General features: G+C 43.5%; 2 protein-coding genes across 3 annotated transcripts in view; one reads left to right on the top strand and one right to left on the bottom strand.

Moving 5' to 3' along the window:
* Positions 1 to 16468, top strand: part of SPPL3 (signal peptide peptidase like 3) — a 132409-nt gene that overhangs the window by 26925 nt on the left and 89016 nt on the right. The gene's annotated exons all lie outside the window — the stretch shown is intronic.
* Positions 7207 to 13893, bottom strand: LOC103351757 (dynein light chain 1, cytoplasmic). Its single transcript, XM_008272299.4, has 2 exons — positions 10112 to 13893; positions 7207 to 7537 (listed from the first exon to the last, which is right to left on the bottom strand). Exons 1-2 carry the CDS (start codon positions 10322 to 10324, stop codon positions 7523 to 7525), a joined length of 228 nt encoding a protein of 75 aa, XP_008270521.1. The 5' UTR covers positions 10325 to 13893; the 3' UTR covers positions 7207 to 7522.

The raw sequence follows: 16468 nt of genomic DNA, 5'->3' as shown, positions 1-16468 counted from the left end.
AGGTTTTCATAAGTGTCGTAGTATTTACTAACAATTTTGATCTTATTCTGACCTTTATGATTGTTTTCTGATTTCTAACTTTAAGATCTTTCTTTTCCTGTTTAATTTAAAAATTTTAATCAGTTTTGCTGCCAGTAAAATCCACTCGTTTTCAGTGTATAATTCAGTGAACTTTTGGCACATACATACTGTTGTGATACTACCCCCACAGCTGAGATAGAAAACATTTCTTTCCATCCTTCTGATAAGTCTTTTCACTTTTACAGGCACTACCTTCGCACTTGACACAACTGATTTACTTTTTTCTTTACAACTTTGCTTTTTAGCTTTTTTATATAAATGGAAACATGCAGCATATAGTCTTTTCAGCCTGGCTTCTTTGACTTAGCGTGGTCTTTTTGGTATCAGCCAGGTTGTTGGGTGTATCAGAAGTTTGTTCTTACTGCTGGGTAAACTTTGTAGTATAGATAGATCACAGTTGGTTTACCAGTCACCAGTTGGTAGACAGTGTTTCTTGTTTGGGATTTTTTTTAAAACCTTTGTTTGTTTATTTGAAAGGCAGAATTAGGGGAGAGAGAGACAGAGAGAAAAATTGTTTGGGGTTGGGGCCATTGCTGTGGCATAGCAGGTAAAGTTGCCACCTGCAGTGCCAGCATCCCATATGGGTGCTGGTTCAAGTCCTGGTTGCTTCATTTCTGATCCAGCTCCTTTAATGCACCTAGGAAAGCAGCAAAGATGGTCCAAGTGGTTGGGCCCTTGCACCCACGTGGGAGACCTGAAGAATCTTCTGGCTTTGGATTGGCCCAGCTCCAGCCATTGCAGCCATTTGGGGAATGAACCAGTGGATGGAAGATCTCTCGCTCTTTGCCTTTGCCTCTTTGTAACTCTGTCTTTCAAATAAATAAATAAATCTTTTTTAAAAAATTTGGGCTTTTAATTTTACAGTCAGCTTGTGAATTTCTAGTACAAAACAAAGTCTGCTGGACTGTTGAATCTATAGAAGAGGTTGGGAGAACTGACTTTTTCTTTTTTTCTTTTTTCTTTTTTTTTTAAAGATTTATATTTATTTGAAAGGCACAGTTACAGAGAGAGGGAGATAGACAGAGAATCTTCCATCCTCTGGTTCGCTCCCCAAATGACTGCAACAGCTAGGGCTTGGCCAGAGTGAAGCCAGGAGCTTCTTTCGGGTCTCCTATGGGGTACAGGGGTCCAAGGACTTGGGCCATCTTCCACTGTTTTTCCAGGCTCATTAGTAGGGAGCCGGATTGGAAGTGGAGCAGCCAGGACTCTAACCAACACCCATGTGGAATGCTGGTGAACCAGAGGATGGAAGATCTCTCTCTCTCTGCCTTTCCTTTCTCTCTGTAACTCTGGCTTTCAAATAAATAAATAAATCTTTCAGAAAAAAAAAAAAAAATCATGTTTCCTGCAATCTTGCTAAACTCAAATTGCTTCTGGTAACTTTTTGTATGTTACTTAGGATTTTGTAAATGCATGAGTATACAGTCTGCAAAAAGACAAACTTATTCCTTTTTCATCCGGATACTTTTGTTTCTTTTTCTTGCCTCTTAACACTGACCAGTGCTTCCTGTAGTGTTCAACATAAGTGCTAATGGACATCTTAGCTTTGTTGCTGATCCTGGGAGGAAAGAATTAAACCTTTGCCTATTGTGTGTGATCTGTGATTTTTCTAGATGCCTTTTATAAGGATGAAGAATTTCCTTCTATTCTTTTTTTCTTTTTCCATTAATGAAATGTGTTACTTAGTCATTTAACACTATGTTAAGACAGTTGTATTAAGGATTTCACAAAATAGTCACCATGTAATAAGTGAAAAATTCTGGATATGAACAATTTATACTGTGATCCTAACTGTGTGTTGAAAAGGATACACCCAGGGTCGGCGCTGTGGCTCACTTAGTTAATCCTCCGCCTGCAGCGCCGGCATCCCATATGGGCTCCGAGTTGTACTCCTGGTTGCTCCTCTTGCAGTCCAGCTCTCTGCTGTGGCCCCGGAGGGCAGTGGAGGATGGCCCAGGTGCTTGGGCCCCAGGACCCGCATGGGAGACCAGGAAGAAGCCCCTGGCTTCGGATTGGCACAGCGCCGGCCATGGCGGCCATTAGGGGAGTGAACCAACGGAAGGAAGACCTTTCTTTCTGTCTCTCGCTCTCACTGGCTATAACTCTACCTGTCAAATAAAAAGAAAAAAAAGAAAAGAAAAGAAAAGGATACAGCCACACATATCCAAATACATCTACAAACTTAAAGGATATGTACTGTTGCTAATGGTATTCTTTTAGTGGTAAGTTAGAGGTGAATTTTAGTCTTTTTTTTTTTTTAATTTTTGACAGTTCACTCCCCAAATGGCCTCAATGGCTAAAGCTGCGCTGATCAGGAGCCAGGAGCCAGGAGCCTCCTTTGGGTCTTCCCATGCAGGTGCAGGGACCCAAGGACTTGGGCCATCTTCTACTGCTTTCCCAGGCCATAGCAGAGAGCTGGATTGAAAGTGGAGCAGCCTGGTCTTGAACCGGCACCCATATGGGATGTCAGCACTGCAGGCGGTAGCTTTACCTGCTGTACCACAGTGCCGGCACCAGGGAAGATTTTAAACTACAAATTCAATGTTGCTACCAGAAATTGGCATATTTAGGCTGTGTATTTCTTCTGGAGGTTGATTCAGGGCTTATAATATGCATCTTTATCACAGTTTTTGTTGAAATTGGTAGTTTATGTCTTTGTATTTCTTTTAGTTTTAGTCCAATTTGTTGGCATAATTGTTTCATAATATTACTCCCATTTAAATGTTTGTTTTTATAACACTCTGTTGTGATGCTCTTCTCCTTTATTCCTGATGCTGATAATTTATGTCCTCTCCCTTTTTTCTGATCAATTTAGCTAACGTTTGTTAATTGTCTTTCTTTTCTTTTCAATTAGTGCTTTTAGTTCTACTGCTTTTTTGTTTCTATTTTCATGAATGTCTGGTTTCATTTTTATTCTTTTTTTGTTGTCTTCCTTCTTTTTTGCATTTAATTTGCTTTTCTTTTTCTAGTTTCTCAATGTGGACGTTTAGATCATTGGTTTGAAATCTTTCTTTAAGCAGTATAAGTAAAGAGTGCTTCAGAAAGTAAATGCACAATATATTTTCATCCCATTTTTCCATGAAAATTTTAAAAAGATTTATTAATTTGAGAGGCAGAGTTACAGAGAGAAGGAGGGAAGGGGGGAGAGAGGGAGAGAGAGAGGGGGGTCTTCCATCCGCTGGTTCACTTCGTAGATGGCTGCAACAGCTGGAGCTGTGCCAGTCCGAAACCAGGAGCCAAGAGCTTCTTCTGGGTCTCCCACATGGGTGCAGGAGCCCAAACACTCCGGCTGTCTTCCACTGCTTTCCCAGGCCATTAGCAGAGAGCTGGATCAGAAGTGAAACAGCTGGGACTTGAACTGGTACCCATATGGGATGCCAGCGCTGCAGGTGGAGGCTTAGCCTACTACACCACAGCTCTGGCCCTTCCATGAGATTTTTGAAGCTTCCTCATAATAAAGTTAGTAAATGTTTTAGGTACACATGAGAAGAATGTATAGCTTGCTGTTGTAAGAAATGTTATGTAAATTGTAATATCAATTCACACACACACGCACACACACACACCCCTCTTATAGTCCCTTTGGGAATTTTGGAGGAGGGGTTCTGTTCTTTCAGTTACTGAGAAAGATTTGTTGAAGCTTTTAGCTCTGTTTGTTCTAATTTATTTTTTTTTTCATCACCAGTCCGAAGCCAGGAGCCAGGAGCTTCTTCCTGGTCTCCCACACAGGTGCAGGGACTCAAGCACTTGGACCATCTTGTACTGCTTTCCCAGGCCATAACAGAGAGCTGGATGGGAAGTGGAGCAGCCAGGACTTGAACCGGTGCCCATATGGAATGCTGGCACTGCAGGCGGCAGCTTTACCAGTTACGCCACAGCGCGGGCCCCTAGCTCTGTTCTGTTTCTCTCATCAGTTCTGTGAATGCTGCATTCACTGGATGAATGCATGTGCCAAATTATATGTCAAGCAATTGATGCAGGTTGGAAGTTTAGCTTAATCTGTTGGTCAGAACTTGGGCATCTGGTCTGCTTATAGAGCCTACCTTTTTGACCAGTTTGGTGGTTGGGTTCCAAAAGCAAGTCCCACAGAAGTCGCCAAGTAGAAGCAATACTGCTTTTTGTGAACTAGCCTTGACCAACATCACTTCTCCTTTTTATTTATTTATTTTTATATTTTATTTTAGGTGGAGGTAGTTAGAAATGCCTGGCCAGATTCAAGGCAAAGAAACATCTTCCAATCCCCAACACACATGCACATCCACACATGTCTTGGAGGAATATTGTTGTCACATTGGAAGCAGGGAGGCAGGGTTGGGATAGGAATCAGTCTTTGGAAAACAGAATCTGCATTCTCCTGTTGTCAGACTGTGCTAATGTTGTTGGGCATTTTTAATTCTTGGTGTGCTATAAATAACACAGTGCATTATTTTCGTTTTAGACTTGTCTTTTCTATTCATTCTTTTATTTACCATTTCTTTCTCTTTTTGTAGATCAGTTTTCCATCTGGCATTATTTTTCTTTGGCGTTAAGAACTTTCTTTAACATTTGTTGTAAGTAGGAGTCTGCTGATAATGTATTTATCTTAGCATTTATGTCTTAAAAAGTGTTTTGTCCTATTGAGAACTATCACTGTGTATAGAATTTTACATTGACAGTTTTTTTTCTTCAGCATTTGTTTGCTTCTGTGCTGCATGATTTCTAATGAGAAATCTGCTTTCATTTTTATCTTTGTTCTGTAAATAATGTGGCTTTTTACCTCTGGATGCTTGCAGCTTTTCTGTTTCCAGGTGGGTTTTTTGTTTGTTTGTTTATGTTTTTTTGTTTTTGTTTTTTTTGCAGTTTGATGCACTTTGGTATAGTATTATGTTGCTTCTACTTGGAGCTTATTGAATTGCTTGGATATATAAATTTATACTTTTCATTAAACCTTTAACTTGTCCACCATTATTTCGTCTATATATTTTACCTTTCCTGTACCCTGGTTCACTGTGTTAAATCAATTGATAATTTCTACAAGTAGCTGAGGTGGTGGAATTCTTGTTTGGAATTTTCAGACTTTCACTGTGGATGGTTTCTCTTGCTGTGTCTTCAAGGTCAGTGATCTTTCCTTCCATAAAGTCTCATCTGCTGTTATTCCTATCTGATGTATTTTTCACTTAGACACCATACTGATTGGATTTCTGCAAGCCTTGTTTGGGTCCTTTTTGTTAAATCTCCTGTTTCTCTTTTTTCCTCATCATATTCATGTGAATCATATTTATACTGAAATCACGTGGAGGTCCTCATATGGGGGATGAAAGTGTTTTCTAAATGCCCGCTCCTGTGTATGGTTTTTTTCCCAAGTTCCATAACATGTATCTTTTTATTGCCTGTTTTAGAATCCCTAAATATTTTTTAGAGTAGTCAGTTAACATTTTTGTTCAACATGTTAGTGGTGTGTAGTTTGCTAGTTCAGTAAAATCCAACTCTCAGATATTCCTATTTTTAAATTCCTGCCTGTGTATTTGAAATCATTGCATTACAATTTTTTGTTTTTTGTACTTGTCACCTTAAATTTATTTTTACGCATACACACACACAGACAAAATATATGTTTTATTAATTTTTATCTACCTGAAAGGCAGAGAAAGGGAGAGCGATCAGTCAATTGATCTTCATTCTACTAGTTCACTCCTCAAATGCCCTCCACAGCCAAAGCTGAGCCAGATGGAAGCCATGAGCCTGAAACCCACCCATCCATGTTTCTCACGTGGGTGGTAGGGGCCCCATTTTCCATTGCCTCCCAGGATGCATTAACAGGCAGCTGGATTGGAAGCAGAGTGGTCAGGATGCCAACTGGCACACAAGTATGACGTGTGGGCATCCCAAGCAGCAGCTTAACCATTGTGCCACAATGCCTGCCTCAGATTACATACTTTTATAGTATGCTTAGATGTCTTATTTTCTGTTTCCATAGCTCTACTATGTTGATACAGTATGAAGAATTGCAATTATAAAGTAATATTGTATACTACCAAAAATACTAACTTAAAAGTAGATGCATTAAGTAGCCTGCAAATGGCTTTAAAATATCTTACCTAGCTATATAGTCATATAGAAGAACATTTCAAAAAGTTTGTGGGAAAAATGAAATTAAAAGATAATTTTTCTGCAAATACATTTGAATTGCATGCAGTTTTCCCACATAAAATGAATTTTCCACTCACTTTTTAAAGACATCCTCCCCAAATCCACTTAGTTCAGTTGTTCAGTAGTTCTCAGTGTAAAACCATCTTCTGGGAGGCATTTTTGAAATTTGTGACAGCATTTTTAGTTGCTGCCATAGTGTAAATTGGCACATACATTTAATGAAGGTAGGAGTTAGCTTTGCTAGATGTTTTGCAGTGTGCTTAACAGTGCTGTACAATGAATAACTCTCACACAGTGCTTGAAGTTCCTTTAATTGCATACCTAATTTTATATATAAATACAAAGCAGTGTTTACATGATAAATTTTTTTTTCTATGAATGCAATTGCTGTGTATGTTAGCGATTCCTTTTTGTGAGCTCTGCTGAGTTTCACATATGGGAAAATATTGGAAAATTTTATCTACAACAGTATTCCTCTGGTGTTTTCCAATCACCATTCAGCATACCTGGTTCAGTCTACACTTTAGTTGTCAAGTTCCTCGTGATTTTTCTTCATATTAGTACAGGCATCTTATTGTTTCATAGTTTTTTTTTTTTTTTTTTTTTTTTTTTTTTTTTTTTTTTTTTTGGACAGGTGTAGAGGACAGTGAGAGACAGAGACAGAGAGAAAGGTCTTCCTTTTGCCCTTGGTTCACCTTCCAATGGCCGCCGTGGCCGGCGCACAGTGCTGATCCGATGGCAGGAGCCAGGGGCTTCTCCTGGTCTCCCATGGGGTGCAGGGCCCAAGCACTTAGGCCATCCTCCACTGCGCTCCCTGGCCACAGCAGAGAGCTGGCCTGGAAGAGGGGCAACCGGGTCAGAATCCGGCACCCCGACCAGGACTAGAACCCGGTGTGCCGGCGCCACAAGGCAGAGGATTAGCCTAGTGAGCCGCGGCGTCAGCCCATAGTATTTCCTAGTGTATTCATGCTCATGTTTCTACATATTAAATAGCGGTTTTTTTTTTTAAGGTTTATTTATTTATTTGAAAGGCAGAGTTACATAGAAGCAGAGAGAGAAACAGATAAAGTCTTCCATCCACTGGTTCACTCCCCAAATGGCTGCAATGGCTGGAGCAGGATCAGTCCAAAAGCCAGGAGCCAGAAGCTTCCTCTGAGTCTCCCACACCAAGGCAGGGGTCTAAGCACTTGGGCCATCTTGTACTGCTTTCCCAGGCCATAACAGAGAGCTGGATCAGAAGTGGAGCAGCCGGGACTCAAACAGGAGCCCATATGGGATGTTGGTACTGCAGACAACAGCTTTACCCGCTACATCACAGTGCCGGCTCCTAAAAGGCAATCATTTTAATACATTCATTCACACATAGATACTTAGCTAGTAAAAGATAATGATGCAGAGTAAAAAATGAACGTGTCTGGGGTGACTAAGAGCAGCACAGTAGCAGCGACAGCAGAGCACCTGGGCCAGCTGTTAAACAGCAGCAGCGAGCTGCAGGACTTTAGTCTGGCTGGGATGATGCTGGATGTTGACTTAAAAGTCTACACTGTATGTTTTATTTATTTACTTTTCTGGTGAGAAGAAATATCAGTAGCAGTTGAAGGATCAAGAATGCCTCTCCCAGAGATAAGAGGCATTCTGCTGCACAGTTTTAAATACCTCCTAATGCTTTTGGCTTAGAAGTTTTTGGTATTGTAAATGGACATGATTTGTATTCTTTTTATGAACTCATGCCGCTCTGCCCTTCCGTAAGCTGGCACACATTTCCCCGTGTTGTCTGGAGGCACTTTTTCTGCAGTGTTAACAAAGCCAACTGCATTGTCACTACCAAGTTCCTCCATAATGCAGTGTCAGGTGAAGTTTTATTTCTGTCAGACTTCTGGGAAAGAAAAAGAAGGGGAAATAAAGGAAACACTAGAATTTCAGTTCTAAACCAGAGAGCAGAGTTGCCTTCTGGATAAAACAGAAGCTGTAAGGGCAAAGAAGGAATATTAATATCTTCAAATTCTTAGAATGAAAGAATGTTCTTCAGCTCCCAAGTCAGGCGCCTACATAGTGAATTAATGCAAACATACTTGCAGGCTGAGCTACAACAGGGGACTTGAGGTCAAAGGCAGAAAGATCAGCCTCAGACAGGGCACTTTGTTCTCATAGTCTACATCTCCATGCTATGTCTAATGTTCCTTATTCAAAGATTTTTTTAAGGCAGAGTTGCAGAGAGAGAATGAGAGTCTTCCACGCGCTGGTTCAGATCCAAAGGCAGGAGCCAGGAGCTTCTTCTAGGTCTCCCACGTGGGCGCAGGGGCCATCTTCTACTGCTTTCCCAGGCTACAGCAGAGAGCTGGATTGGAAGTGGAGTAGCCGAGACTGGAACCAGTGCCCATATGGGATGCCGGCACTGCAGGCATCAGCTTTATCCGCCAGGCCATAGAACCAGCCCCTATCTATAATATTCTTACTCATGGACAGCAAGTGTTACCAATAGTTGTAATTTATCACAACTATTTTAAACAAGTTTTTCTATTTCGTTTGAATAGATCTAAACTATCCCCCTATATTTGTCATGTGCCACAAATCCAAGAAAATGGTAAAAATTTGGCCTAGTACCCTCTCCCTCAGGAAGATTCTCTCTCTCTCTCTCTCTCTCTCTCTCTTTTAAGATTTATTTATTTATTTGAAAGAGTTAGAGAGGTAGAGAGAGAGAGGTCTTCCATCCTCTGGTTCATTCCCCAGATGGCCTCAATGGCCGGAGCTGAGCCAATCCGAAGCCAGGAGCCAGGAGCTTCTTCTAGGTCTCCCACCCGGGTGCAGGGGCCCAAAGACTTAGGCCATCTTCTGCTTTCCCAGGCCACAGCAGAGAGCTGGAAGGTAGTGGAGCAGCTGGGACTAGAACTGGCGCCCATATGGGATGCTATTGCTTCAGGCCAGGGCTTTAACCCGCTGTGCCACAGCGCAGGCCCCCTCGGGGGGATCTGAGCTGCACTCCTGCACCGCTGTACAGGAGACCTCCAGGAGGGTAAAGCTCCAGTCAGCATCTGAGCCAGAGAGCTGCACATCTAAAATTTTAATACAGGGGAACGCGTAAACACTCTACCGTCCCTATAAAAAGAATGCTTGAAGCAGAATCTGACAGCCAGCTGGCAAACTGTTATTCCAACCTGTAATTTAAAATGGACTTTCCCCACACATCCTGCTGGTACTGGCCTCCTGTCTTGTCCACAAGGCTAGCAAGACGCAGGATCAACAACCGTACTTAACTCCAGTACTTCCCTCAGCCCAAGAGACGCTGGAGGCCACCAGGCGACTATGTAGGCAAAGGCTGAAGGTAAACTTTCTTTTTATAAAGTTCTTGCAACTTTGATTTAGTTATGTAGATTCTAGCTGTTCTTAACCCACATGTTGTGTGAAATCCTCTTAAATCTGTTGAGGAAATAACGTTCTTAGAGGCCACATGCAGCCCTGCCACGTTTGATTTCTGTTCTCCCATTCTCTGCGGGAACCTTCCAGGGCTTAGGCTGCCGGCCTCCTGCCCCACAGCAAACAGAGCTCGACCAGGGCCCGCGGAGGGCTGGCGCTCTGCTCTGCTCCCGCCCGGCTGCAGGCTGCAGACGCCCCCGCAGCTCCGGCTCCCGAGCGAACGCCCAGACAGATCCCGGCGCCGGGGACCGCGGCTCTCCGAGCCTGGAGACCTTTGCTAGGTGGCGCTTTCCCCCCCGCCGAGCTCCACTTAAAAACAAAACACAACCAAACACTTCGGGCGCCGAGGGTCTGGGGTTCCGACCGGAGCGCAGGATTCGTCTGCGTCCTTTCTGGAAGTCTCTGCTCCCGAGCCGCCCCGCGCTCTGCGGACGCCGGGCCCGGGCGGAGGGACCAAGAGGGCGGCGCGCCCCGGCCCCGGCCTCACCTTCTTGATGTGGGCCGCGATGTCCTTCTCGATGTTGTATTTCTCCAGCGCTTGAGTGGCGCACTCCACCGAGTCCTGTTGCATCTCTTCCGACATGTCCGCGTACTTGATCACCGCCTTGCGGTCGTACGTGGTTGCCTGCTGGGTGGGGGATGGGGGGACGGAGAGGTCCACACGAGGAGCAAGGGGTTGGGATGTGAGCTGTGCCCCCATCCCGGGGCCGCGCCATTCCGGGACGATGCCCCCAACCCGCTTCTCAGGACGCTGTGTTGGATAAGCCCGGCAGTGAGGGCCTCATCCCGGATTCTGAGACGGTGGGGCAGGGGCTGGCCTATTGGACCAGTCTTCTGAGGCAGGCTTGACGCTCAGTCCTGCCCCCAGCTTGCAGCCTAGCTGCTGAGCTACTTGCAAACTGGCGCATCTAAGCGGCCCCAGCTAGGCTACTGCTGCCTAGTGCCCAGGCCCCGCCCTGCTCCCGCCTTCTCCGTCCCCAATTCAAGTCCCTATTGGCCTAACGCTACCTAAGATTGTCTCATTGGTCCATGAACTCAGTGCTTCTCTCAAACCTTTCTGCAGTTTGTTGCAAACCACAATGCACTGCTCAGGGTAAAGGTTCCCCAGCAGCGGGCCACAAGCCCAGAAGCTGGAGCAGGGCTCGGTCTCCAGGACCACGCAGCTGGCTGGAGCGGTTCGTAGGGAATCTGGCCCAGCCACGGTGAAGAGTGCTGCCAGATTCACACAGGACGTCCCAGGTACCAGCTTACTGAAGGGCAGAGCGGCATGAGTTCATAAAAAGAATACAAATCATGTCCATTTACAATACCAAAAACTTCTAAGCCAAAAGCATTAGGAGGTATTTAAAACTGTGCAGCAGAATGCCTCTTATCTCTGGGAGAGGCATTCTTGATCCTTCAACTGCTACTGATATTTCTTCTCACCAGAAAAGTAAATAAATAAAAAATACAGCGCCCCACGTACTCTCTCCTCTTACTGAAAGAGGAACTCGGAAAGCAGGGCTGTCTTCGTGGGTGAAACACTCGTGCAGTCTTAGTAGAGGGATCTCCTGGTTTAATCCCCAGTGGTCTTATTCGTGAATTTCCCAACTTTTAAATAAGAGGCCCCACATGTTCACTTTGCACTGGCCTCCTCATGTAAGCAGCGTGGCTCTGAAATACTTGGGGAGTGGGGCATCCTCAGGATTGACCGTGAGTTTCTGGAAGGGAAGGAGTTTGCTTTTGAATTAATGGATTATCCCCCAGAGTGGCATCTCTACCTGGCAGTGCAGTGGTTCTTTTAAGTGGGAGGGGCTGGGGAGGCCCTCGAGGTGGACTTGGGAGGGTTGATCCCAGGGTGTGTTTCCAGGGTGATGAGGGAGTCTTTCCTGCGTGAGAGTTTTTCTTGGTTGGGGATTTCTCTCTCTGGAGGAGGTTTCCTAACCGATAAAAGGTTGCCCCAAGAGTTGTCTTCTCTGGCTTAGAGATAATGGCTGCTTAAGAATGGAAGGTCTTGGTGGGTTGCCAGTGAAATCAGATCTGGCTTTAGGTCCTAGCGTTGTCATTTAGGAGCTGTTTGGAGCCCAGTTTTGTTTTTAGTAACTGTAGGTGGAAACCACATCATAGACATGTTGGGAGTATTAAATGAACTGATGATGATACATGGGAAGTTCTTAGCACAGCATATGGCACATAGTAAGTGCACAAAGAATCTTTGCCATTGTTTGTCAGTTTGGGGAAGTGCCCTGACGTCACAAAAGGGTTTTGAACAACCAGCCCTTAGATGCCTGTGATGTATTTTGAACCTTCAGGAGTGAGTTATCAGATGCACCATGTAAACAGAAGCTTTCTGTTTAAATTTCTGCATTTCTCTCTTGACCATTGATTCCCATTACCCAGAGCAGAGGCACACACCATTTAAAAGAAGATGGGAGGGGGGCTTCAGAAAATTCATGAAAAGCAGAATTAAAAGATAAGTTTATTTTGGTGCAAAAATAACTTTGAAATTGTGTGTCCTTGTAATTAGAGTAGCAGCTGTTTACTGAGTGGTTCTTTGCTACCAAGCTAAAGCACTTGGCACTCACTTAGTTGTTCTCATAACAGCTGTGCTGGCAGCTCCTTTCCTCTTACCACCCTCTTGGCATAGTCAGCTCATGTCACCTTCCCTGAACTCCCATCTCTGCTTGCCCCCTGCCACCACCCTTTTGTTACTCTCTGCCACTCTTATTTTCTCTGCTGTACTTAGCTCATCTATCTGTCCCTTCAACACATACTTACTTGCCTTTTTTAAAATTTATTTATTTATTTTTGAGAGACAGCTTCCATCTGCTGATTCACTTCCCAAATGCTCACAACAGCCAGGGTTGGGCCAGGCCAAATCCCAGAGCTGGGCATCCAAGGTGGATGTCAGAAATGCCAACATCTGCTGCCTCCCAGGGTTTGTATTAGGAGGAAGCTGGAATCAAGAGCTGAAGCTCCGTCTCCAACCAGACACTCCAGAGTGGGATACAGACATCCTAGTCCGAGACTTAACTGGTAGACAAACAACTACCCCGGAAAATAAATGGATTGATTTGTCCCTGCCTGGTTTGTTCACCACTGCGTCTTTAGCATCTGATTCAGTGTCTGGCACATAGTAGGTACTTCATAAATATACATTGAATTAAGGTACCAAGTCTTATCCCCATTTTATAGATTAAGAAACTAGTTTTCCCAAGGACATGCTATTATTAAATAAGTTTCAAGTCTAAATGACCCTAAATATATTCATTAATCCAGGGGTGCGGAACTTTTTTCTGTCAAGGCTATTTGGACTTTTATAACATTGTTCATGGACCATACAGAATTATCAACTTAAAAATTAGCCTACCATAGGTTTATTGAATTCCAAAGTTCCTCCTGTGGTTGCCTTGGCAGGGCCAAATCAAATGATTTTGCAGGCCTTAAGTGGGCTGTAGGCCAGACATTCCCCACTCCTGGTCTATACCCTCTGTATTACCTAAGTACATTTACCTGAGTGGACAATTTGCCTTTTTTCTTATTTATAACTTTGAAAAAAGGAGTTTGAGATGAACTGATATTAAAGTTATCTAGCAAGTAATAGGATTTTGTTTTAAAATGACTACTTCTATCATTATTTATTCAATATTTTATTATATATATGTCTCTGTAATCTAATGTGATAATTTTCTTTAGGCCACCTTTATTTATTTATTTATTTATTTATGTTTTGGAGATTTATTTATTTGAGAGGCAAAGTTACAGAGGAAAAGACAGAGATCTTCCATCTGCTGGTTCACTCCCCCAAATGACTGTAATGGCCAGAGCTGGGCTAATTGGAAGCCAGGAGCCAAGAGCTTCCTCTGGGTCTCCCACGTGGGTGCAGGGGCCCAAACACTTGGGCTATCTTCTGCTGCTTTCTCAGGCCATCAGCATGGAGATGGATTGGAAGTGGAGCAACTGGGACTGGGACCAGTGCCGATATGGGATGCTGGCACTGCAGGCAGAGGCTTAACCTAGTATGCTGCAGTGCCGGGCCCGTAAGTCACCTTTATTTTTTTAAGTAAGTATTTTTAAAGCTAAACTTATATCATTACCATAAGTAGAAAACAAGCCACATTAACCAAAAACAGAAGGTAACTAATATATTGTATTAGAGTATAAAACATTTAGGCTTTTTGTCACTAAACTGATCTAGGTGTGTGACCTACACTGTAGCAGCAGGTCCTTCAATGGGATCCATTGATTTCACAAGTCCCTGGATTTGTGGGAAAAAAAGAAAAAAAAGTAATAGAGAATTCCAAAAAGTTTATAGAAAAAGTGAATTCAAAGATGTTTATTTTGTTGCAAGGCAGTTTTTTTTTGGGGGGGGGGGGGGGTGGGAATTTATATTTACTTATTTGAAAAGCAGAGTGATTGAGCAAGCGAGTGAGCTGTTTTCCATCCTCTGGTTCACTCCCAAATGGCCTGGCCCAGCCCTGGCCAAAGTCAGGAGCCCAAAACTTCATCCCAGTCTATTACATGGTTGGTAGGGATCCAAGATCAAGTGCAATCAGGGTGGTGCAGCTGTAGACAGCAGGGATATAAGTACTTGGCCTGTCCTCTCCTGCTTTCCCAGGCACATTAGCAGGGAGCTGGACCTGAAATGCAGAAGCCAAGACTCAAAACAGGCAGTCTGGTATTTAATGTCCCAAACTGTGACTTAACCTGTTTTGCCACACAGACAACTCTCACAAAACACTTTTGAAGTCCATGTATAGTTTTTCCCCATCATATGCATTTTATGTGAACTATTTGATGACCCCATCGTATGTAGCACCACAGGCATTTCTCCAGGGAGAGGGCCCATGGCTTTAATCAGAGTCGTGAAGAGGTTCAGAATCCAAGAAGGACTAACAGCAACAGGAATGCAGTGAATGTGAGGTTTCTTTTGTCCTACTCCTCACAGCCAAATTTGCTTAAAAACCCATGTGAGCCTGAACAACTTCATTTTTCATTCTGAATACATGAAATGATAATGGGAGGTGGGATACCTGGGAGCCACCTAAGCTGTGACCTTCACATCCAGGTATAGGTTTCTAGTATTTAAATGGAGAGCACAGCTTCATAACAGGGTGGTAGCAAGGATTATACAGTCACATTCACCATGTCATGTAAGGCTAGTGGCTCTCTTACTGGGCAGTGCGGATAGCGATGTTTCTTTCCATCATCACAGAAAGCTCCTTTGTTGGACAGTGCTGGTTTACTTTAGTCACAATTCACACTCCTCATCCTCCACACACTGTTTGTGTATGTTTGTTTTAAAGATTTATTTACTTACTTGAAAGGCAGAGTTACATCGAGGGAGGGAGGGAGAGAGCGAGCGAGAGAGAGAGATCTTCCATATGCTGATTCACTCCCCAAATGGCTGCAACAGCCACAGCTGGGCCAGTCTGAAGCCAGCAGCAGCTTCTGGATTTCTCACATGGGTACAGGGGCCCAAGCACCTGGGTCATCTTTCACTGCTTTCCCAGGCCAAAGCAGAGAGTTGGATAGGACGTGGAGTAGTCTGATCTCTAACTGGCACTCGCGGGATGCTGGCACTGGGCGGCTTTACCCACTACGCCACAGCACCAGCCCCCACACACTGTCTTAAGCCTGGAATTCTGTCGGCTCCTTTACAGCTTTCTGGGGACATCTACATGGTGGACAGGCACAGTATCTGACAGTGAGACCATCCTTGTTGGGTTTTGGGCTTCAGGCACATGCCCATTCCTTTGCAGGAGTGACATATTTCCACATTGCTTTCCTGACTAAAAGAGTACTGAGCATATTTCTGAAGCAAGTAATGTTTTACTTGAGACCAACAAATTTTTTTTAAATTAAGCTTTTAGGTCATAATGCTAAACAACAGGGACCTGTGATTTATTTGACAGAAATTGTTTTATATGTTCACTTATTGTGCTATCTGGAAGCTCTTATACTGGGTTAACTTCATAAATTATTAGTCCTATGAATGTGGATGTGGGTTGAATTCAACATTCTAATATTTCCCATCACCTCAGTATCATTTTTTCCTCTGCTGTTTGCTCGGCGTGTGGCAGGAAAAGAGCATGATTGCTCATAGTTCCCTTTGCTGTTGCTGCTGTATACTCTGGGGACTTGGGATCTTTCCTTGCTTGCCAAAAAAACCCAGGCTGGAAGGATGCTGGTGCCTCCCCTTCCCACACAGGGATGGGGGATGCACAGACTGTGTGCTCTTCATTCCTCTCTCTTCTCTTGGACAGTCCTCACCAGTCAGATGCATGCACAGAGAGGCCTGACTTGCTGCTAGATCTAAATAAATACCTCAGACACTAAATACAAGAGCGTTCTTATTGCACGGCTTGTCTCAGTTGAGTAGGTTTTGGTTATACCAAAACCAAAAATGCCTTGTTTTGGAAACACTTGATGATATCTGTTATTTAAAAGGAATAGAAGTATCAGGAAGTTTGGCTTTTCTTGGCTTGTAGCCTTTGCAAAGTTCTGTAATGCAATGATCTTTAGACTTCAGATCATTCAGACTGGCTGATTTTTATGTGGATGCAATTAACAACCAGTTGTGAGTCTTCCAGAAAATCTTTTTAATGTCATTAGAATGGTTTTTCACCTAAGTGAAACGTATGAGTACAGAATGTAGTTTAACATTGATTTGGCTTCTAAGGCTTCCATAGACCTCAGGTTGTGTCTATCTGTTTCTGTCTTATTGATTACTGATGTCGATGTTGGACAAGGGAGATGACCACAGCATGTACCTCCTGTTTTAAAAAGGCAGATAATCCTTGCTCTTTGCTTTCTTCTCTGTTTTATGACAGCAGGACTAAATCTCCTACATCTGACTAGTATA

The sequence above is a fragment of the Oryctolagus cuniculus genome, chromosome 21 (genome assembly GCF_964237555.1).
Source record: "Oryctolagus cuniculus chromosome 21, mOryCun1.1, whole genome shotgun sequence".
NCBI lineage: Eukaryota > Metazoa > Chordata > Mammalia > Lagomorpha > Leporidae > Oryctolagus > Oryctolagus cuniculus.
This window is presented reverse-complemented; position numbering and strand designations above follow the sequence as displayed.

What these genes read in the sequence shown, in the direction of transcription:
- LOC103351757 (XM_008272299.4), bottom strand. Translation starts at nt 10,324, where the DNA reads ATGGGGGCACAGCTCACATCCCAACCCCTTGCTCCTCGTGTGGACCTC.